Below are 22,097 nucleotides of genomic sequence, written 5' to 3'. Positions count from 1 at the left end.
TGCGTTTCCATTACCCTTCAAATTGCGCAAATTGAAATTGCGAATTGAAAATTCGCCTAATGGAAACGCGTCAATTTCGCAAAAACACCCATATATCGCAAAAACGTTTTTACGCACAAGGTGGTTTTTCAGGCAATTCGAAAAAGGAATATTTCGCAAAAGTCGTGGCGTGAAGTCGTGGCCTAATGGTTAGAGAGTCGGACTCGTAACCCAAAGGTTGCGGGTTCGAGTCTCGTACCGGCAGGGATTGTAGGTGGGGGGAGTGAATCTCTCTTCCACCTTCAATACCACGACTGAGGTGCCCTTGAGCAAGGCACCGAACCCCCAACTGCTCCCCGGGCGCCGCAGCAAAAATGGCTGCCCACTGCTCCGGGGTGTGTGTTCACAGTGTGTGTGTGTTCACTGCTGTGTGTGTGCACTTTGGATTGGATAAATGCAGAGCACTAATTCCTAGTATGGGTCACCATACTTGGCCACATGTCACTTTTTTTTTTAAGGAAATGTGAAAATCTAGTCTTTAGAGTTCCATCTGCTGCTAACAGAGCAGTAGGCTTCAAAGTTTCTCTGTGACAATATATTACAGATTATCAGTGATGATGTCCTATTAATGACTGATTATGAGCTTTGCCAATAAAAATGTCAACTCCATCTCCGTGCACAGACCACTGCCTTTGCATGAGTGTATTTGTGCATCCATGTGCACATACAGTATATGTGTCTGATTTCCCTTGAGGGTCCTGACATGTCTGGACCATTCTTCCCAACCATTCTCACATATGACAAGAACGAAGCCCATCATCTCATGTATGTGCTGGCAGTTAAATATAAAGGTCCCCTATGCTTGTGTTTAGTGTAGTTTGGCACCACAAGCCTTGTCATAAGGTCTGTAGTCTTAAATATTGACCTAAATTCTAGCCTACTGAGGTCTAATATTCCTAAAAAGAGCTATCTGTTAACATTCCTCTTCATCTTTTTTTAAATGAATGGGAAAGTACACTATGTGGACAAAAGCATTGGGACACACCTCTTAATTACTGAATTCAGGTATATAAAATCAAGCACCTAGCCATGCAGTCTGCATTTACAAACATTTGTGAAAAAAATGTGACGTTCTGAAGAGCTCAGTGAATTCAAGTGTGGTTGTAGGATGCCACCTTTACTGCAACAAGTCAATTCGTGAAATTTCTTCCCTGCTAGATATTCCACGGTCAATAGTTGGTGGTATTATTAGAAAGTGGAAGCGTATAGGAACAACAACAACTCAGCCATGAAGCATAAGACCACGTAAAGTCACAGAGTGGGATCACCGAGTGCTGAGCCGCATGATGCATAAAAGTCACCAACGCTTTGCTGATTCCATAGCGGAAGACTTCCAAACTTCATCTGACATTAATATCAGCACAAAAACTGTATGATGGGAGTTTAATGAATGGGTTTCATGGCCAAGCAGCTGCATGCAAGCCTCACTTTACCAAGTACAATGCCATGCGTTGGATGGAGTGGTGTAAAGCACGCAACTACTGGACTCTGGAGCAGTGGAAACCTGTTTCTGTGGAGTGACAAATCATGTGTTTCTGGATTTGGCGGATGCCAGCCAGGAGAACATTACCTGCCTGACTTCATTGTGCCAACTGTAAAGTCTGGTGGAGGGGGGATAATGGTATGGAGCTGTTTTTTTTTCAGTGGTTGGTGTTGGTCCTCACTTTCAGTGAAGGGAAATTTTAATGCTTCAGCAAACCAAGGCATTTTGGACAATGCTATGCTTCCAATTTTGTGGGAACAGCTTCAGAGAGGACCTTTTCTATTCCATCATGACTGTGCCCCAGCGTACAAAGCAAGGCCCAAGATATGATAAGATGAGTTCGGTGTGGAGGAACTTGACTGTCCTACACAGATCCCTACCCTCAACCCCATCAAACACCTTTGGGATGAACTGGAATGGAGATTGTGAACCAGGCCTTCTCGTCCAACATCTGACCTCACAAACTCTCTACTGAATGAGTGGGCAAAAATTCCCACAGAAACACTCCAAAATCTTGTGGAAAGCCTTGCCAGAAGAGTGGAAGCTGTTGTAGCTGTAAAGTGGGGACCAACTCCATATTAATGTCTGTGTATTTAGAATGCAATGTCATTAAAGTCCCAGTGTAATGGTCAGGTGTTAGGGTTGTGACGGTGAGGAAATTTTCCCACCGGTTAATCGACGTGTGACAACACCGGTAATACCGGTATCACCGCGGGGGCGGGGGCGTTCCCTCTTTTCCTCGCTTTCCTTCGCTTTTAAATAGCTTGTAAAAGCTGCGTGCACATTTTACTTTCACTTTCAAATAGTGGCAATTCGACGTAAACAATTGTTCGTTTTTAGTTTGTTTGAATTTTCCCTAAGGGTTTAATTTGGATTTGTCTGTGCATGTTTTTTTTACTCTCATAGATTTTGTTACCATTGCCATGCATTATACGACTGATAGACTGCAACGGTTGGACTTAAAAATCATCATATGTGTTCTACTGAAGAAACAAAGTCACCTACATCTTGGATGCTCTGGGGGTAAGCAGATAAACATACAATTTTCATTTTTGAATGAACTATCCCTTTAACACCGGTATTACCGTCAGCACAGTCTATCACGGCAAGCCTATCAGGTGTCCCAATATGTTTGCTCATACAGTGTACTTTCATTCAGTACAATTTTTTTTACCTTTAAATAACATTAATACGTTGTTCATTTGAATTTTCTATTCATGGAAAAAAAATTCTGAAAAAAATTGCTTTGTAAGGAATACATTTTAAAACACATTACAATAGAAAACAGTTATTTTGAATTGAAATAATATTTCAAAATATTACTGTTTTTACTTTACTTTTGATGAAATAAATGCAGTCTTGATGAGCACAAGGTCTTTCAAAAATATAAAAAACTTAACGACTCCAAATTTTGGAACAATACTGTAGTTGATATTACAATAATAGATCAGTGTGAAAAAACGCAACCAATGCATTGTCAGAAAACACAGATAAAAATGCAATTAAAATGTGTTTAATTGAACTCCAAAAATATGTATCTTCCTAATATAATATGCTATTGTATTGGGATGTATTTTGCCTGGGAAATTTGGCTTTATACTCTATTGCTTTTTTTCTAGAATGTTTTATCAGCATTTGGCATGAAACAATTGTGGTTGAGTAATTTTACAAAATGCATTATGTCCTCGGGCTGAGTTCAATTTGACTTTGAATCTGTGTCACACCAGGATCAAAGCAGCTTACAAACCAACCAGCTCTCACCCCCTGCTAACTACACAAAATCTTCAGTGCTCATCCACATTACCGTCTGCTCCTCTGTTAATGACTGCAAGATTGCTGTTTAAGACAGCATGAAGTGTAAAAAAATAAATTTTACAGTACATGGGAAATAATTTGGGGTCTGACTTGATTTCAACCATCAGGATTTGATTGAATTATGAAAAGTGGTCTATTATTGCCAAGTTTGCCTGGGTTACATGAGCAGAAAAGTCATTTCTGAGGTGGAGACAGTTACATTTTAATAAAAATATATGAAAGCAAAAATTCCCACTCTTTTCCCCATTTTCTCTTGTCCTCTCTCTGCTCTCCTCTCAATATAAAGTAACAAAAACTGAGACTGAGAAGTCTCGTTTTCCATAGCAACGGATCTGATGTTACATAATGCAGTAGGAATAAGAAGAGGGCGAGAGGTCTGGCTGGTTTAATGTGGGAGATGCAGCAGGATATTTTTAGGATTCTCGTGTTCTTTCTCCTCTCTTGCACTGCAAGTGATGCAAGGAGGACACAGATGAGGACGGGTACAGGACACACACTGAGCTGCGTGTGTTTACAGTATTCATCTGTTTTTGGGTGACTGTTGACTTGTGCGTTGCTGTCGTAATCATGTCACCATGTGAACATAAAGATAAGCACATCTTGCCCATGATTCATCTATCCAATGGCCTGTGAACTCCAATGACTCTACATTGCCTTATATTAGTACAGTGAAACACCAGTCACATTTTAGTATGATTACATTATATTACACAGGGAAGCATGTTATATTAGTACCATTTCAGTTATTAGCTGATATTAGAGTTTTTGTAATTTATCAGTATTAGTTTATACTGTATATTTAAAGGGATAGTTCACCCAAAAATGAAAATTACCCCATGATTTACTCACCCTCAATCCATCCTAGGTGTTTATGACTTTCTTCTTTCAGACAAATACAGTCAGAGTTATATTAAAAATGTCCTGGCTCTTCCAAGCTTTATAATGGCAGTGAATGGGGGTCGAGATTTTAAAGCCCAATAAAGTGCATCCATCCATCCTAAAAAGTACTCCACACAACTCCAGGGGGTTAATAAAGGCCTTCTAAAGTGAATCGATGCACTTGTGTAAGAAACATATCCATATTTAAAACTTTAGACTAGCATATTCTCCGGAGCTTACTCTACGCCCACGTCCTACATCATCTGCTGGAACGCCACTCTCACGTGAATGCGAGTATCACAGTTTATAACGGTTTATAAAGTTTTAAATATGGATATTTTTCTTACACAAATGCAATTCTTCGCTTCAGGAGGCCTTTATTGTGGAGCACTTTTATGATGAATGCACTTAAATCGGATGCACTTTATTGGGCTTTAAAATCTCGACCCCCATTCACTGCCATTATAAAGCTTGGAACACCCAGGACATTTTTTACTATAACTCCGATTGTATTTGTCTGAAAGAAGAAAGTCATACACACCTAGGATGGATTGAGGGTGAGTAAATCATGTGGTAATTCTCATTTTTGGGTGAACTATCCATTTAATTGTATTTCTATTTTTGTATTGTATTTCTAATTCTATTTTTAACATTTAGATTACAATCGGCTATAACATTTACTTTTGCTATAATCTGTAATAACACTAATAAGTATAACACTGTTAAATCTATCTTTAGCAAATCTTTAACAAATCTTAATATGAATAATAATTTTTCATATTGTACGAAATAATATGATGCCTAAATTTACATGTGGCATTGAAAGCAACTGGTTTTGGTCTTTTATTTATTTATTTTTAAATTTGTTTAGAATATTGAAAATATGGCCATTTATCTGTAATGGCAGTGTTATTTTAGTACTATTTATATACTATTAAATTACTTATTAATATTTTGAATTAGCTTTTTTATTCACTTACACACACACACACATATATATATATATATATATAAATATATACTGTATATACTGTAGCTTGGAACAGCCAGGACATTTTTTACTATAACTCCGATTGTATTTGTCTGAAAGAAGAAAGTCATACACACCTAGGATGGATTGAGGGTGAGTAAATCATGTGGTAATTCTCATTTTTGGGTGAACTATCCATTTAATTGTATTTCTATTTTTGTATTGTATTTCTAATTCTATTTTTAACATTTAGATTACAATCGGCTATAACATTTACTTTTGCTATAATCTGTAATAACACTAATAAGTATAACACTGTTAAATCTATCTTTAGCAAATCTTTAACAAATCTTAATATGAATAATAATTTTTCATATTGTACGAAATAATATGATGCCTAAATTTACATGTGGCATTGAAAGCAACTGGTTTTGGTCTTTTATTTATTTATTTTTAAATTTGTTTAGAATATTGAAAATATGGCCATTTATCTGTAATGGCAGTGTTATTTTAGTACTATTTATATACTATTAAATTACTTATTAATATTTTGAATTAGCTTTTTTATTCACTTACACACACACACACACATATATATATATATATATATATATAAATATATACTGTATATACTGTATGTATGTGTGTATATATATATATATATTTATATAATGTATTTTTCTTACGTTTTTCATCTAAGATAATATATTATTTTAGCTTAATTTCAATAACTGAAAAGACTTTTCAGTCGTAACCAACAATGGTTAACGGCCATAATATGAAAATAATATCAGCCAGAATTTTAATATATCTATGTATTTATGCATCCCTAACAATAATTTACAATTATTTTAAAAGCTTTAAGTCTGAAAGATGGATTACAGACAGACAGAGATAGATCCACTCACATTTTCTTCTGAAAATGTAAAAATCAACTTTTATTAAAAAAAAAATTTTTTTGATACAGCAAATAACAGCTAATAATGAAAAGCTGTATATATAATCTGATCTGCAGATCTGTTGGTTTGTAAAACTTTGTCCTTGTGGAATGTTTTTTTCTCCAGTCAAATGAACATGCTGAACTGGCATTGGTCTTGGAAAGCATCTCTCATCTCTTTCTTAGAGGTTGTCTGCTGTTTTCTCTCCTGAGACAAGACTTGATTTTCCACTAGATAGGAGAGCACAGGGGCAATCTAGCTATAAATAATCTGGAAGAATAGCTGCTCTTTACACAAAAGCTGTGATAGGTGTGTTCATCCATCTGTGCTGGAGGACACAGAGGTTTTACAGAGATGTGAGATGTCAGACTGTGTTAGCTAAAATACAAAAGCACCACGCTAGGTTTCTTACATAAGTCTTCTTTAAAGGTGAGTGTGATGACTAAGATGTTCCCTGATAGAACTGCAGTGTCACTGAGATTGTGGTGCGTTTGCTTTGTGCTGTAATGAAAAACTCCCCTCCCCTCCCCTTAAATGGAAAAATAAATAGAAAAGTCATGTAAAAACTGACATAAAACAAGTAGTCTAGAGCTAAATATTTTTCTTTTTGAGAGATACACATATTTTTCTTTCTGAGAGGCCAAAGTTCATGAGGCATGAATAACAGAGTGATTTTGACTTTGAATTCAGAAGCTGAACCTGTGGATCAATAACTCAAAGACACTGCCTGAAGAGAATGCACTTTAGAGAGCACCGTCATTCTCCTTCACATTTATTGGCTGTCAAAGAATATCATGTTTGCTTCACCTCTTATTTATGGTGTACTAAAATAAGCAGCTTTATCATGCTGAATATATGTATGTTTCAACTACATTTTTTAATTTAAAAGAATAGTTAATCCAAAAATGAAAATGTACTCACCCTCAGGCCATCCGAGATGTAGATGAGTTTGATTTTTCATCAGAACAGATTTGGAGAAATGTAGCATCACATCACTTGCTCACCAATGGATCATTTGCAGTGAATGGGTGCCGTCAGAATGAGAGTCCAAACAGCTGATAAAAACATCACAATAATCCACAAGTAATCCACACCACTCCAGTCCATCAGTTAATGTCTTGTGAAGTGAAGAGCTGCATGTTTGTTGAACAAATATGTCAGTGGATTTTGATGTGAGAGGACAACAGGGGATGGACTTTTTAACTGGAGGAAGTTTTATTATGGATTATGGACTTGTATTTTGGCGTGACACAAATGCTTTAATGATGGATTTGTTTCTTACAAACACAGCTTTTCACTTCACTTCTTGCGTGGATTACTTGTGGATTATGGTGGTGTTTTTATCAGCTGTTTGGACTCTCATTCTGACGGCACCCATTCACTGCAGAGGATCCATTGCTGAGCAAGTGATGCGATGCTACATTTCTCCAAATCTGATGATGAAACAATCTCATCTACATCTTGTTTTCAACAATTTTCAGCAAATTTTAATTTCTGGGTGAACTTCAACACTGAATTCAGTTCACCAAACAGTTTTTGCTTGATGTTGGACTGTCATGTTGCGATGAGTAATGAAATCCTGTATTTGGGTGTTTCAGGAATGGTGTAGGGCGAGGAGGCCCTGTAGATGTGTGTCATGAAGCTTCTCAACGCCTGTGGTAAGAGTTCACTGTTCGGTCTTTCTCGTCTTGTCTTTCTCATTCACTCAGTTGTTCACATTCTCACCTACATTACTTCATATTCAAAGGATGTAGTTATTTTATGCTTCAGACATCTTTCCTGAAAAATCCAGATAAAACCTATTTTTAATGGTCTATAAATGAAATGGATGAATTTTAGTGGATTAAAAAAATGTTTCTGTGTCAATCTGCTTCTGGCCAATGAAAATTGTTCATGTAGTCTGAATGTAAACGGATTAAAGGGACAGTTCACCCAAAAATGAATTTTCTACCATAATTTATTCACCCTTGTGTCATTCCAAAAGCTGTGTGTGACTTGCTTTATTATTTGGAACAGAAAAGAAGATATTTCACAATATTAGACCCTATTAACCTTCATTGTTTGGACAAAAGTACACTAAGCCATTTTTCAAAATATCTTCTTTTATGTTTTAGAGGAGAAATAAGGTCATGATGATGAACAAATAATATTTGGGTGAACCATACCTGTAAATAAACCATTTTACAAATTTAAACATGGCAAACAATGAAATGAAGTTTGTTTGTGTCATTTTAGTAATGGGATAATGGAATAAAGACTGAAAATATACTGTTATTGTAGTTTTCTGTGCTTTTAGTTTTGTACTTGTAGTTTTGTGCTTTTACGCTAATCCTCAGTCTCAATTCTAACTCTAATTTTACTCATTTTAAGACAACGGACAGGATTTGTACTTGCACTTGACATAGTTCCTGGTTAAATGGGGGAAGGGAGTCACAGTCATCTGTCACACTATCCGTCTGTGCTGACTGCAGGGATGTAATGTGTTTTATCATCCCTCTCCATCTCCATCACATCCCTCCCCCCATCCTTCTCTTTCTCCATCCATCCATCTCTCTTTATCCATCCTCTCTATCCATTTATCCGTCCCCTCCCTTCTCTGCCATCCCTTTTCTTTCACGGTGTTTACCTCAGAGTCTGTATCTCCTTCTCTTCACGCTCCTTTCCCAAAGTAAACATGGTTTGCTCTTTTATAGGAGACTTCAAGGATTCTCAGTTATGTTTTACTTAGGTCTCATTTTGTCTCAGATTTCCTTATGCTCCTCCTAAAAGAGGTGAAATAAAAATAAAAACAAGTGAGACAATTGTTAAAAAATGTATGTAGATATGTTGAAATAGTGATGATAAATGTGTAAAGCCGTTTTCTCAATCAGTATTTTTGTTTTCAAATGAAGATATCTAAGCAGCTTTAAAACATACATTTACTGAAGAAGGAAATTAGATATGAATACTTTTCAGCAGTGCTAAAGAAATAAAAATGTTTAAAAATATATATTTCTTTATTTTATATGCATAATGACATTTTTAACACAGCAAACATATTAACATTAATTTGCCATTAAAAGTGCTATTTAAATGATTATGTAAAAGAGGAAAGGAAACTATTTATTAAGAATTATATGATTGGTATGATGATTGGTTAGTTTACAACATTCATAAAGTTTTTTAGTATTGATTAATAGTTTGATATCGGCACTTATTTCCTTGCTGAAGGAAACGGCGGTCTACCTCTAAAATCATATCTTTTAAAGAAATTCAGAAATGGGTTTGAGGCAAATAGTTATGCAAAACGTAAATGACATATCAGTCTGAGACATTGTTGAGTCTATGGAGGATCAGATAAGATGCATAAGAGATATAATTTGTGATATTTCTTTTCTATGAGTTTCTTTGACTGTCTATTTTTTTTTTTCTTCTTCGCCAAATCTTGAACAAGCCTAACCTGAAACCACCATACAACTGTCACTGAGCTCTTAATCGAATGCATTAGCCATAGAAATCCATTCAGACAACGGTCCATCTTTAAAACCATCACACTGACAGGGCTCCAGACCGGCCCAGATCAAGGGGTTTGATTGTGGGTGTATGTATGTGTACATGTGTGTTTGTATAACATACACAAAGTAGATTACACTTAAAAATATCTGGAGTAAATAGGAGCCATTAAGATGGCTTGACAAGATCTCTTTCTGCATGTTTATCTGTATTTCTCCTATGAGCCCTTAGCAATGTTTTATTGTACAAGCATGCTGTAGGGTTATTTTTCAAAGGAGTGGGAAAGGTGTCCTTTTCAGTCGAATACAAAGACTCACAGGATGCTAGAATGACGCTTTTGTATGGAAGTCCATCAGAAAAGCCCAGAGAAACACCATCATTGTGCTCATAGTCCACTGACTGCAGAGGGTTTTAAGGTCCTTACACTGCTGACTTTTCTGTGTGTATTAGCAAATTTTCGCAGTCAGTTGCCATCTTTTGACTTGTAGTTGTTAAAGGCGATGTTAAAAAATAATCTGTAAATCATTCCTGGTCACACAAATCTCAGCTGCATGATTGTTTATATAATCACAAAATGTAAACTATTATCACACAGTTCTCTATATGAAGTTGGATATATATTATGGATATACTATAGAGATAAATATTCTAGTATATTATATCAAACTTTATCCACATACATACAGTACACCCATGTAAATATATGCTGTACGATATATAGCAAATCTCAACTGCATTATTTTATATTTGGTCGCAAAATGTAACTATATTATCGCCCAGCTCTTTATATAAAGTTGGATATATACCCAGAATGTACAGTATTAAAATGCAATATATAATTATGTTTTAAAACATTTCTTGGTTATACGAATATGAAGGGAACATTACATTTTGAGAACATTATTAAAGACCAGATGACTTTGAACAATCTATTGACATCACTGGAAGAACATTGTTCAAAACTTTGAGATAACATTGCCAGAATGTTAGCCAAAGTTCTGAGAACGTTCCCTGTTAGCTTATAAAAGCTGGAATAAACTACACGACTTTTAAAACCTGAACAGATTTTAAAATGCTAAAATCACTAAAATGCTAAAAACACTCAACACTAAAATCTGGGCAAAATTTGTGTGGTGAATTCCAGCCTTAAGTATTTTCAACTTTATCCGCGTACATACAGTATCACATAACTGATAAACAATATAGCGAATCTCAGCTGCTTGCATGCTTGTATCGTCGCTGTCACAATCATGGACTTTTAGTTTGTTGCTTTTCCTCTTGTTTTCCTGTTTTGACCTAGTTTTCCCTTGTGTCTGATTAGTTCATTCTGTTCACCTGTGTCTAGGTTATTATCTTAATTTGCCTGTTTATTTAAGTACCTGTCTGTTCAGTTATTGTTTGTCGGATCTTGTCTATGTTTTCACGTGTGCTAAGCCTTCCTCTTGTGGATTTACCTTCTGTGTAGAATATTAAATATAATTTTACCTTCATCATCTTGGTGAGTGTTTTGAGTGCACCTGAGTGCGACAGAAGATCCGACCAAACAGGAAGTTAAGTGGCGCATTTCCCCTCGTTTGTTTTCTTGTTTTGAAAGTCTTTTATTTTGTTTATGGATCGCCCCAAATTCCTCTTCCTCCTGCTGGAGCAGGGGGAACTTGTCCCCGAGGACCACACCAGACCAATACCAGCTACCCGGAAGATGCGCTCTGCTCGTTCTACATAGCGAGCCTCAACACCGCGTGCAGAGCTCGGTTTTCCGGAGACAGTCCTCCAGGGAATTTCGCTGCCTTTGTGGAGTGGGTACTGGTGAGAAACGGATCCCAGTTCACTGTCTGCCACGCTGATGAGGAACTCACCAGCCCCACTCTGGAGCCAGAGCCCAGCCAAATACCACCCCACTGCGCGGAGCAACAGCCAGAGCCCACCGCGACCAACGAGCCATCGCCTAATGGTGCGACAGAGCTGAGGATCGCCCCGGAGCCAGAGCCTTATGCAACGTCTGACCAGGTGCGTGAGCTGGCAACAATGCCCGCCAAGGAGGATTGTACAGTGGAGAGCGAGGGTGTGGAGGAAAACCCTGCCCACTGTGCCACCGCTGAGGGTGAGCTGAGGAAGGACTCAGGGGATTTAATAGACTTTTATTCAGAACTACCCAGTCTTCATTCATCATCTGAAATCTCTGCCTGTCCTTTTATGGCCATGGAGGCCATTTATGAACTGTTTGTCTGCTCTGAGCTGTCTGCCTGTCCTATCACGACCATGGATGTCGTTCCCGAACTGTTTGTCTGTCCTGATCTGTCTGAACTGTCTATCTGCCCTGAACAGTCTGCCTGTCCTGTTTCGACCATGGAGGTCGTTCCCCTATCTCTGGTGCTCCCAGTGCAGGGAGTGGCCATCTGGTGTGTGTGGGCAGCACACACCATCCCTGAACCCCCGTACTGCTCAAAAATCCCACCCAGCCTCATTCTTCCACCACCTCTTCATCAGTCCTCACCACCATCTCTGCTGTCCCCTGTCAGCCCCTCTGCTCACCCTCAGCCCACCATCGGTGATGTGGGTTCACCACGGGTCTGCCAGTCTCTATCGGCATTGAGGATGGAAAATCCCTTGTCTCCGCCTCCAGCCTCCGAGTCCCAGAATCCGCCTCGGCCCGTCGACCCAGCGGCTCCACCGTGGATCCTAGCACCCTCCTCTCCGCCGTGGCACTAAATATATTGTAGAAACTTAATTTGCTGTAAAGTTGCTTTGCAACGATTTGTATCGCGAAAAGCGCTATACAAATAAACTTGAATTGAATTAAGTGTGACAGAAGATCTGACCAAACAGGAAGTTAAGTGGCGCATTTCCCCTCGTTTGTTTTCTTGTTTTGAAAGTCTTTTATTTTGTTTATGGATCGCCCCAAATTCCTCTTCCTCCTGCTGGAGCAGGGGGAACTTGTCCCCGAGGACCACACCAGACCAATACCAGCTACCCGGAAGATGCGCTCTGCTCGTTCTACATAGCGAGCCTCAACACCGCGTGCAGAGCTCGGTTTTCCGGAGACAGTCCTCCAGGGAATTTCGCTGCCTTTGTGGAGTGGGTACTGGTGAGAAACGGATCCCAGTTCACTGTCTGCCACGCTGATGAGGAACTCACCAGCCCCACTCTGGAGCCAGAGCCCAGCCAAATACCACCCCACTGCGCGGAGCAACAGCCAGAGCCCACCGCGACCAACGAGCCATCGCCTAATGGTGCGACAGAGCTGAGGATCGCCCCGGAGCCAGAGCCTTATGCAACGTCTGACCAGGTGCGTGAGCTGGCAACAATGCCCGCCAAGGAGGATTGTACAGTGGAGAGCGAGGGTGTGGAGGAAAACCCTGCCCACTGTGCCACCGCTGAGGGTGAGCTGAGGAAGGACTCAGGGGATTTAATAGACTTTTATTCAGAACTACCCAGTCTTCATTCATCATCTGAAATCTCTGCCTGTCCTTTTATGGCCATGGAGGCCATTTATGAACTGTTTGTCTGCTCTGAGCTGTCTGCCTGTCCTATCACGACCATGGATGTCGTTCCCGAACTGTTTGTCTGTCCTGATCTGTCTGAACTGTCTATCTGCCCTGAACAGTCTGCCTGTCCTGTTTCGACCATGGAGGTCGTTCCCCTATCTCTGGTGCTCCCAGTGCAGGGAGTGGCCATCTGGTGTGTGTGGGCAGCACACACCATCCCTGAACCCCCGTACTGCTCAAAACTCCCACCCAGCCTCATTCTTCCACCACCTCTTCATCAGTCCTCACCACCATCTCTGCTGTCCCCTGTCAGCCCCTCTGCTCACCCTCAGCCCACCATCGGTGATGTGGGTTCACCACGGGTCTGCCAGTCTCTATCGGCATTGAGGATGGAAAATCCCTTGTCTCCGCCTCCAGCCTCCGAGTCCCAGAATCCGCCTCGGCCCGTCGACCCAGCGGCTCCACCGTGGATCCTAGCTCCCTCCTCTCCGCCGTGGCCCGTCAGTCCACCATCTCCGCTGGGCTCCCTCGTCCCTCTGGCTCCACCTTGGTCCTCTGTCGCTCCACCGCGGCCTTCCGGATCCCCACCTACGCCTCGGTCGCCTGAGCCATCTGCTCAGCCTTGGCCCTCCGGATCTTCCCCGTCGCCCTGGCTTGTCGGCTCTCTGTCTCTGCTCCGGGCTCCTCTCCCACCTGCTCCGCCACTGTCGGTTGGCCCCCTGGAGTCCTCGGCCATTCCTCCACCATCTCTCCTTCGTCCATCGGCTCCACCGCGGGCCGTCATGTTGGCTGCGGTCTGGGTCCCGCCTGGCTCCTCCTGCTCCAAGTCCCTCCTGTCTCCATCCTAGCTCCTCCCTCCGTCTGATCCGCCCTGGCTCCTCCTCCTTCCATCCTGGCTCCTCCCTCCATCTGATCTACCATGGTTCCTGCCTCTGTCGTCGCCACCTTGGTCATCCACTTGCCTGCCTTCCTGCCCTTCGCCATCCCCTGTTACCATCCCAACTCCGCCCCTTTGTCCTCCTCCTAAGTCCCCTCTGTCCCTCCTTTGTTTTTGTTATGGCGCGAAGTCGTGCCTGGCCGGAGGGGGGAGTACTGTCACAATCATGGACTTTTAGTTTGTCTTTCCTCTTGTTTTCCTGTTTTGACCTAGTTTCCCCTTATCTGATTAGTTCATTCTGTTCACCTGTGTCTAGGTTATTATCTTAATTTGCCTGTGTATTTAAGTTCCTGTCTGTTCAGTTAGTGTTTGTCGGATATTGTCTGTTTTCACATGTGCTAAGCCTTCCTCTTGTGGATTTACCTTCTGTGTGGAATATTAAAGATAACTTTACCTTCATCTTCGTGAGTGTTTTGAGTGCACCTGAGTGCGACAGTCGCTAAATACAAACTATATTGTATATTGAGCTGTCCAGCTCCAATCTGCTAAATGCGACTTGACAAACATCATATAAACAATATGATGTATAAACAAACATCATGATTTTCTGTAAAGCTGCTTTGAAAAAAATGTGTTTTGTGAAAAGCACTATACAAATAAAACTGACTTGACTTAAACTGACATACATCTGAACAGTTTTTTGGAAGCCATCTGACATCCATCTAAAGCCTCGTTCTCATCTACAGTTTCTTCTTTTCCACAGTGACCTCATAAAGGGAGTGCTTTCTCATTGAAAATGATGATGCATAAGGTAATTAAAAGCAATTGTTTCTATGTCATGTATGTTTTAAGCAGATTTCTTTTTATAAAAAATAAGATAATACATGATCATAAAACAAATAAAAAGGTTAATGTGATGTTTGACCTTTGATCTGTGTATGTATGTGAACAGCAATCGGCCCGTACCTCCCCAGGCAGCGTTTGTTCTCTGCATGGAGGAGGTGTTCCTGGATCCTCGGCGGTCACTATAGTGGTGTGTATAGCAACAGTGCATGCTGGGATATGATTACCGCATCAGATTACACATGGCCCATGACTAACTGTAATAATAATTGTGTCTCAAAATTGCAACGCTGTGCCAGAAAACAAATGTATTGCTTTCAGAGAAATACATTTACTTCTTCATAGTATGTCTCTGAGATTGCCAATAATTCTTTCCATTTCTTTCATATTTTGGATTAATACAGGCCAAAATGGACAATCAAGTGATTGGGTATAAGGACCTAGCAGCTATACCTAAAGACAAGGCCATTCTTGACATAGAGAGGCCTGACCTGATGATGTATGAGCCCCACTTCAGCTATTCACCAATGGAGGTAATACACTGTATATTCAGTATATATACTGTTCAAAAGTTTGGGGTCAGTAAGATTTTTTTTGAAGAAATTATTACTTTTGTTCAGAAAGGATGCATTAAATTGTTTCAAATAAATGTTGTTCTTTTGAACTTTCTATTAATCAAAGAATCCTCAAAAAATGTAACATGGTTTTACACAAAACATTTAGCAGCACCATTGTTTTCAACATTAATAATAAGAAGAAATGTTTCTTGAACAGCAAATCAGCATATTAGAATGATTTCTGAAGGATCATGTGACACTGAAGACTGGAGTAATGATGCTGAAAATTCAGCTTTACATCACAGAAATAAATTACAGTTTTAAATATATTTAAATAGAAAACAGTTATTTTAAATTGTAATAATATTTCACAATATTATTGTTTTTACTGGATTTTTGATCAAATAAATGCAGCCTTGGTGAGTATGATAGTCTTCTTTCAAAAATATTCAAACATCTTACCAAGCCCAAACTTTTGAATGGTAGTGTTGTGTTGATATTTGGTGATGAGATCTGACAGTCTATTTTGGCCATTGTCTCAAAGACTCAAAGCTGTTGATTTGTCAGACTTTCATTCTGTAACACACTCTGTCTGTCAGCGTGTGTGATGTGTTCTCTGGTTAGTTTCCTGTTGGGTGTGATGTCTCACCATCAGAGCGCCTGGCTCGAAATCAGCGTACACACATGTTAGCTCGGCTCTCCCACTGTAATTTCCTTTTTTTGTTTCGCTGTAATGGAAGCTTTACGATTCATTAAGTCTGTTAAACCTGTCTGTGGAAATGTCTGGATATTTCACTTACTGCCAACAACTGACCTCTCTCTCTCTCTCTCTTTCTTTCTTCTTTCTCTTTCTCTAGAGGTCATTATCTCCTCGTTCAATCTCCCCTCCTCCATCTCCAGAGGTAAGTTGCATAGTACATGTCCATGTCGTATTTTAATATCTGTCAATTGAAAAAACGGTTTCATACTTCATCAGCACTCTTGCAATGAGGCTTGGCCAATCAGATTAGAGGACCAGAAGTAAATGTTTGTTTAATGGAAAGAAGGTAGTTTGCAAATAACATAGACATTTAGGTTACAAATTATATACATTATATTATTTAACTTTGGGGTCAGTAAGATTTTTCAATGTTTTTGAAGTCTCTTATGCTCACCAAGGCTGCATTTATTTGAATAAAAATGCAGTAAAAACTTCGAGCCATTTGTGCCAGGATGGGGAGAAAGGTATTTTAATAATGTAAATTATGTGAAAAATAATGCGTTTTTCGAACCACCAAGCATGAGAGCATGTTCTAGTACACCCCCAAAACAAAATCAAGACTTTGTAAAAGTGCATAATAGGACCCCTTTAAAATGTAATTTATTCCTGTGATCAAAGCTGAATTTTCAGCATCATTACTCCAGTCTTCAGTGTCTCATGATCCTTCAGAAATCATTCTAATATGCTGATTTGCTGCTCAAGAAATATTTCTTATTATTATCAATGTTGAAAACAGTTGTGCTGCTTAATATTTTTGTAGAAACCATAATAAGTTTTTTCAGGATTCTTTGATGAACAAAAAGTAAAAAAGAGCAGCATTTATTTGAAATTTAAATATTTTGCAACATTAGTTGCAAGACAAAGAGTCTTTTGACTTTTGATCAATTTATTATGTCCTTGCTGAATAAAGAGTCTGATTTATATTTAAAAAACTCTCTGACCCCGAATGTTTAAATGGTTGTATAAAATGTAAAACGTTAATTAAAATAGTCCTGTAATATTGTTGTGACCAATTAATTTTTTTTTTAATTCTCTCAATATGAGTTCATGTACAGTATGTACAATAATTCAAAAATGAGAAAAATGTTGTTTAAAATAGCTTTAAAAAAGTCAAGCGCTGCCTGCCACCACTTAACATGTTACTTCCCAAGATTTAATAGAAGTTACATTTTTAAATATTGTTTATTTTATTACCATTTTGACTGAATTATGCTCAAGGTTTTACATATAGCACAATACATATAGCACAGATATATAAATCTAGCAAAATATATGAAGTAAAGTTTGGAATTCCCCCTCTCTAAGTTTTTGAATGAAAACACTTGTTAACATCAGACCTGAATTCTAAAAACCCAGTGTTGAAGTCTTAATCCACCAGAGGCCTTGCATCACAGCTATTTTACCATGTTCGAGGACCAAACTATCTATTTTATAATCTGCTTTAGAGTCTCTCTGCATGATTCTTAAGCACACAGACCTTCTAAATGTAATTCCAGAACAGTCTATCAAAGGATGTCTATCAGAGGGATTGGTCAGAGCCCAAGTCATCAGGCAGCTCGTCTCCGGCCTCCACACAGCTGAGTAAAAGCATCACCGTCAGCACAAAAGTCCCACACCAGCAACAGCACTTCCACAGGCCAGGTTAGGTACTACAGCACCACACAGCCAACAAACCTCAGTCAACATCAAACTCTAAAACTAAACAAAACAACCTCACTTTTCCTCCCAGACAATGGAAACAATATATACAAGAAGCCACCAATATATAAGCAAGGTATGAAACATCAACACTGTTCTTGTGTAATGGTGCAATTCTGTGGCATTCTGAGCATGTGTCTGTGTATTTGAATGGATGCAGATGTCTCAGCAGCCGTTCCACACAGTAAACACATGGAGGATTTAATCATCGAGTCATCAAAGTTTCCCGCCGCACAACCTCCAGATCCCAACCAGCCCTCTAAGATAGAGATGGACTACTGGCCCTGCCCTCCCTCACTAGCTGTTATAGGTATTGCACTCTCACGTTATCCACATGATCACAGCCTGCTGTAAACAATCTGCTACATGCATTCTGTCATTGGATTGATAGTTCTGTCATGACAACTCTCTGAGGGATTGGCATGGTAATGTACATGACAGTGTTAATGTATTTGGTCTTGGCGGAATAGATCTGCTACGCTGCTGCTGCTGCGGCAGAGCAAGTACCGAGACTTGCTACTGCCAATACATCCACAACATGCTGCTGTGAGCATGTAAGAAATATTGCTGCTGCAAATATAACATACATGAAATATCCCCCATATAGCATACATGAATCACCTCGTAGCAGATCTATACAGGTGGAGCTGGGGAAGTTGGAGTGTTTCTGAAGCAAGCTGCAACTGCTACTGCCAGCACTAATCATATATTTGAATGTTGAGCAGCGAGCTCATTGGCACACATAAAAAAAGAAAACCAATCAGCTGTGCCATGTGATAATGATGTCATTAGGTCAGAATGAGTTAGACCTATCGGACTGCGCCATCTAGAGTTTCATGCCAGAACTCTGTATTTCATACAGTACGTCCACTGTAAATATCCACCTTCATGTCATGGTTCACTTGTCTTTTTTGCTGTGAAATATTTACTGATTTTTATAAAGTAAACATTAGAATAACTTTTATATTGTTAGTAATATTTCAAGATGAACATTTACTGGACTGAAGCAGCTTAGGTTTACTTGATCTTTTTTTTTTTAGAAAAATCGTGTTAAAATGTGAGTATCATATATGATCCATCAGGATTTTGAGCGTTTTTTTTTTGTTCCATCTTGTCAAACATCATTGTATTGCATTGTATTGTATGTTTTGATCCCAAAAATGATGATTAAAAAGCATTTTAATATCATCTTACTAAGACATTATTAGAAGATATAGACTGACAACTCACATGTATGTGCATTTCATGTAAGTAGTCTGCTGTACTGTTATAAAGATCTCATTGATTTACATTACAAGCATCAGAATTACTTTCTGGTCATAAAAATATCAACAGTTGTATCAAAAATGTTTTGCTCAGTTTTGGCCCTCTGAATAAAACTGATGTGTTTTTCCTCCTCAAGCTTGACTTCCATATTCTTCATATTGTACTATAAAAGCCTGATGTATCAAATAAGAAACTCAACAAAAAGATTATTATTATTTTTTTTTTAGACTTTGTCTAAAAGTTCAATAAACTGTTCCTTTGAGCTTTCCTATGAAAAGAGCAATAAAATTTCCCCCTGGGCAGTAATGAATTTAGCTAGATGCTAATGCTAACAGCACATGCAAATGTAAGCAGCATTTAGTATCAAGGCACAATTTTATGATGTGGTAGTCTTGACACAGTTGTTCATCGACTTTTTACACTCTTCGTCTCACAGTCATGTGTTTGTACCACAGAGAAAGAGCGAAGGAAGAACGTGGCGTCCAAGATGCCTGAGGGAGAGGAGGGTGAGGAGGATGATAAGTATGATGACAGTGATCTGTCTGAAGACATGTGGAGACTTCGGCAAATGCAGAAACAAGAGCTCAACAAGGTGTTTATCCATAACATTTTCATATCTGTAAACTTAGATGTGTCAAGCAGTTTTAAAGTTGAACTTTTTTAAATAGCACTTTCCTAAATCTTATATTATTATTTAAAGGGGTCATATGATGTTGCTAAAAAGAACAAATATATCAAAATTGAAATTAGTTATTTTAAACTATTTAACTAAAATTAACTGTTTGTACTGTATTTTGGTCAAAGAAATGCAGCATTGGCAAGCATAAGAGAGACATCTTTCAGAAATCTTTCAGTCTTACTGACCCCAAAAGTTTGAACGGTAGTGTACATGCAGTTTGATGTCCAGCTATTAATAACAAATATTTAACTATTTGTATATCTACAAATTAAGTTTACACCAAAAAGGTATTTCAAAATTGGGAAATCTTTAAAGAAATAGTGACCAGTCAAACCACATAAAATACACATGTTCCCTTATACACTTTTCTCTTATACCGAATACACTATATTTAAATTTTAAGCTTAACATTAGTACTTTTCTCCTTTTCTAACTGTTCTTCTTAAACCTTATTTTCTTCAGAAACCAAGGTTAAAGGTTTATTGGCTTTGACCTCTTTTAAGAAATTAATAATTTTACTCTGCAAGACTGCATCAAATAAATCAAAAGTGACAGTAAAGACATTTATAAAGTATCAAAAAAAATTCTAATAAATGCAGTTTTTTTTAATCAAAGAATCTTGTTTAAAAAAGTATCACATTTTCCACCAAAAAAATGTGAAAATCTCTGTTTACATGGTAGATTCTTAATCAGAGTATTGTCTTAATCGTATTAAAATCGGAGTATTGTTATCCATGTAAATGTACTCAATGTTTTTGTGTGTGTGCATGTGCTTGTGTGGTCGTCACTGTGTGGTTGTGATTTTCACAAAACTGTCTGATTAGGAGAAACACAACAGAAAGATACACAGAGATATGCAGCATTACTGACAGCAGCTGTTGTATGTACTGGACATCTGAGTCAGTCTTTCCACCTGCAGTCAGAGTTTATGCATGGCAGACTAATAATCTGAATCAGATTAGTGTTTATAGGTCTCTAGGGTAAAGTTCAGAGTCTAGAGAACTCAATTTGAACCATTTTGATTATTGCATTATACTCCGTATCCTTTTTCACTGAAAATGGATGTGATTCCAATTAAACACAAAAGCCGGTTGACCTTGTACTTACAGTGGCCCCTTCTGGTTGAAGATATGTGCTGCATCCATATGATACACATCCCTAATAGACAACATGTTGACTTCAGCATCATTACTTGAATGCTATTTGTGCCAGTACATTAAACATGTTTCTTCATTTCTTTTGCACAGCCTCCAAATCCCCCTCATTTCCTTCCTACACTAAGTTAACATGTTTCTTCATTTCTTTTGCACAGCCTCCAAATCCCCCTCATTTCCTTCCTACACTAAGACTGGCCTGACTAGGGTGAGAAACTGAAATCTGTTTTGATATGTCAGCTTTGTGAGGTCCATCCATAATTACACTGATTTAATTAGTCTGGTGTTCGTCTGTTACAGCTCCAGTCTGCAGAGTTCTCCTCTTCAAACAGTGATAAAGGGAGTCAAAGTAAGTGTGGGGATTATTACATTTCTATTCTATTCTATTTATACTACAAAGAGTTCCAGTATTAAGAGTCATAATTCTATTCTATTCTAATAGTAGAGTAACTTTTGTCACGTTTATTTTTACTACAATCAGAGTTCCAGTATTAAGAGCCATTATTCTATTCTATTCTAATAGTAATTTTTGTCATGTTTATTTTTACTACAATCAGAGTTCCAGTATTAAGAGTCATTCTATTCTAATAGTAATTTTTGTCATGTTTATTTATACTACAATCAGAGTTCCAGAATTAAGAGCCATTATTCTATTCTATTCTATTCTAAATAGTAATTTAGAGTGCCAGTATTGTTTTGCTGTTCATTTTAGATCATTTTTATTTAACATATTTAAAATTTAATCAGAATATGTTCAAGTATCGAGAGCACAGATCTCTATTCTGTTCTATTCTAATAGTAATTTTTGTCATGTTAATTTTTACTACAATCAGAGTTCCAGTATTAAGAGCCATTATTCTATTCTATTCTAATAGTAATTTTTGTCATGTTTATTTATACTACAATCAGATTTTCAGTATTAAGAGCCATAATTCTATTCTATTCTATTCTAAATAGTAATTTAGAATCCCAGTATTGTTTTACTGTTCATTTTAGATCATTTTTATTGAACATGTTTATTTAACATTTAATCAGAATATGTTCAAGTATTGAGAGCACAGATCTCTATTCTGTTCTATTCTAAAAGTAATTTTTGTTTTGAACCAGAGTTCCAGTATTAAGAGCCATAATTCTATACTGATCTTTTCTTTTCTATCCTATT

The 22,097-nt window shown here is 38.2% G+C and overlaps 1 protein-coding gene and 1 long non-coding RNA gene across 2 annotated transcripts in view; both read left to right on the top strand.

Annotated features, from left to right (window-relative positions):
- LOC107723027 (dematin-like) overlaps positions 1-22,097 on the top strand; it is a 56,039-nt gene that overhangs the window by 13,522 nt on the left and 20,420 nt on the right. Inside the window, exons 2-11 of the mRNA XM_016531531.1 lie at positions 7,723-7,782; positions 14,742-14,789; positions 14,931-15,011; positions 15,226-15,354; positions 16,236-16,280; positions 17,635-17,779; positions 17,868-17,912; positions 17,997-18,146; positions 19,558-19,694; positions 20,244-20,251. Coding sequence (XP_016387017.1) covers positions 14,775-14,789; positions 14,931-15,011; positions 15,226-15,354; positions 16,236-16,280; positions 17,635-17,779; positions 17,868-17,912; positions 17,997-18,146; positions 19,558-19,694; positions 20,244-20,251 — 755 coding nt within the window. The 5' untranslated portion in view covers positions 7,723-7,782; positions 14,742-14,774. The remainder of the gene's footprint in view (positions 1-7,722; positions 7,783-14,741; positions 14,790-14,930; positions 15,012-15,225; positions 15,355-16,235; positions 16,281-17,634; positions 17,780-17,867; positions 17,913-17,996; positions 18,147-19,557; positions 19,695-20,243; positions 20,252-22,097) is intronic.
- LOC107723030 (uncharacterized) lies at positions 21,093-21,571 on the top strand. The gene is made up of 3 exons (XR_001637882.1): positions 21,093-21,143; positions 21,236-21,284; positions 21,561-21,571. It is a non-coding gene; the product is annotated as an uncharacterized LOC107723030 (long non-coding RNA).

Source organism: Sinocyclocheilus rhinocerous, unplaced genomic scaffold (genome assembly GCF_001515625.1).
Source record: "Sinocyclocheilus rhinocerous isolate Xijiao unplaced genomic scaffold, SAMN03320098_v1.1 scaffold3501, whole genome shotgun sequence".
NCBI lineage: Eukaryota > Metazoa > Chordata > Actinopteri > Cypriniformes > Cyprinidae > Sinocyclocheilus > Sinocyclocheilus rhinocerous.
This window is presented reverse-complemented; position numbering and strand designations above follow the sequence as displayed.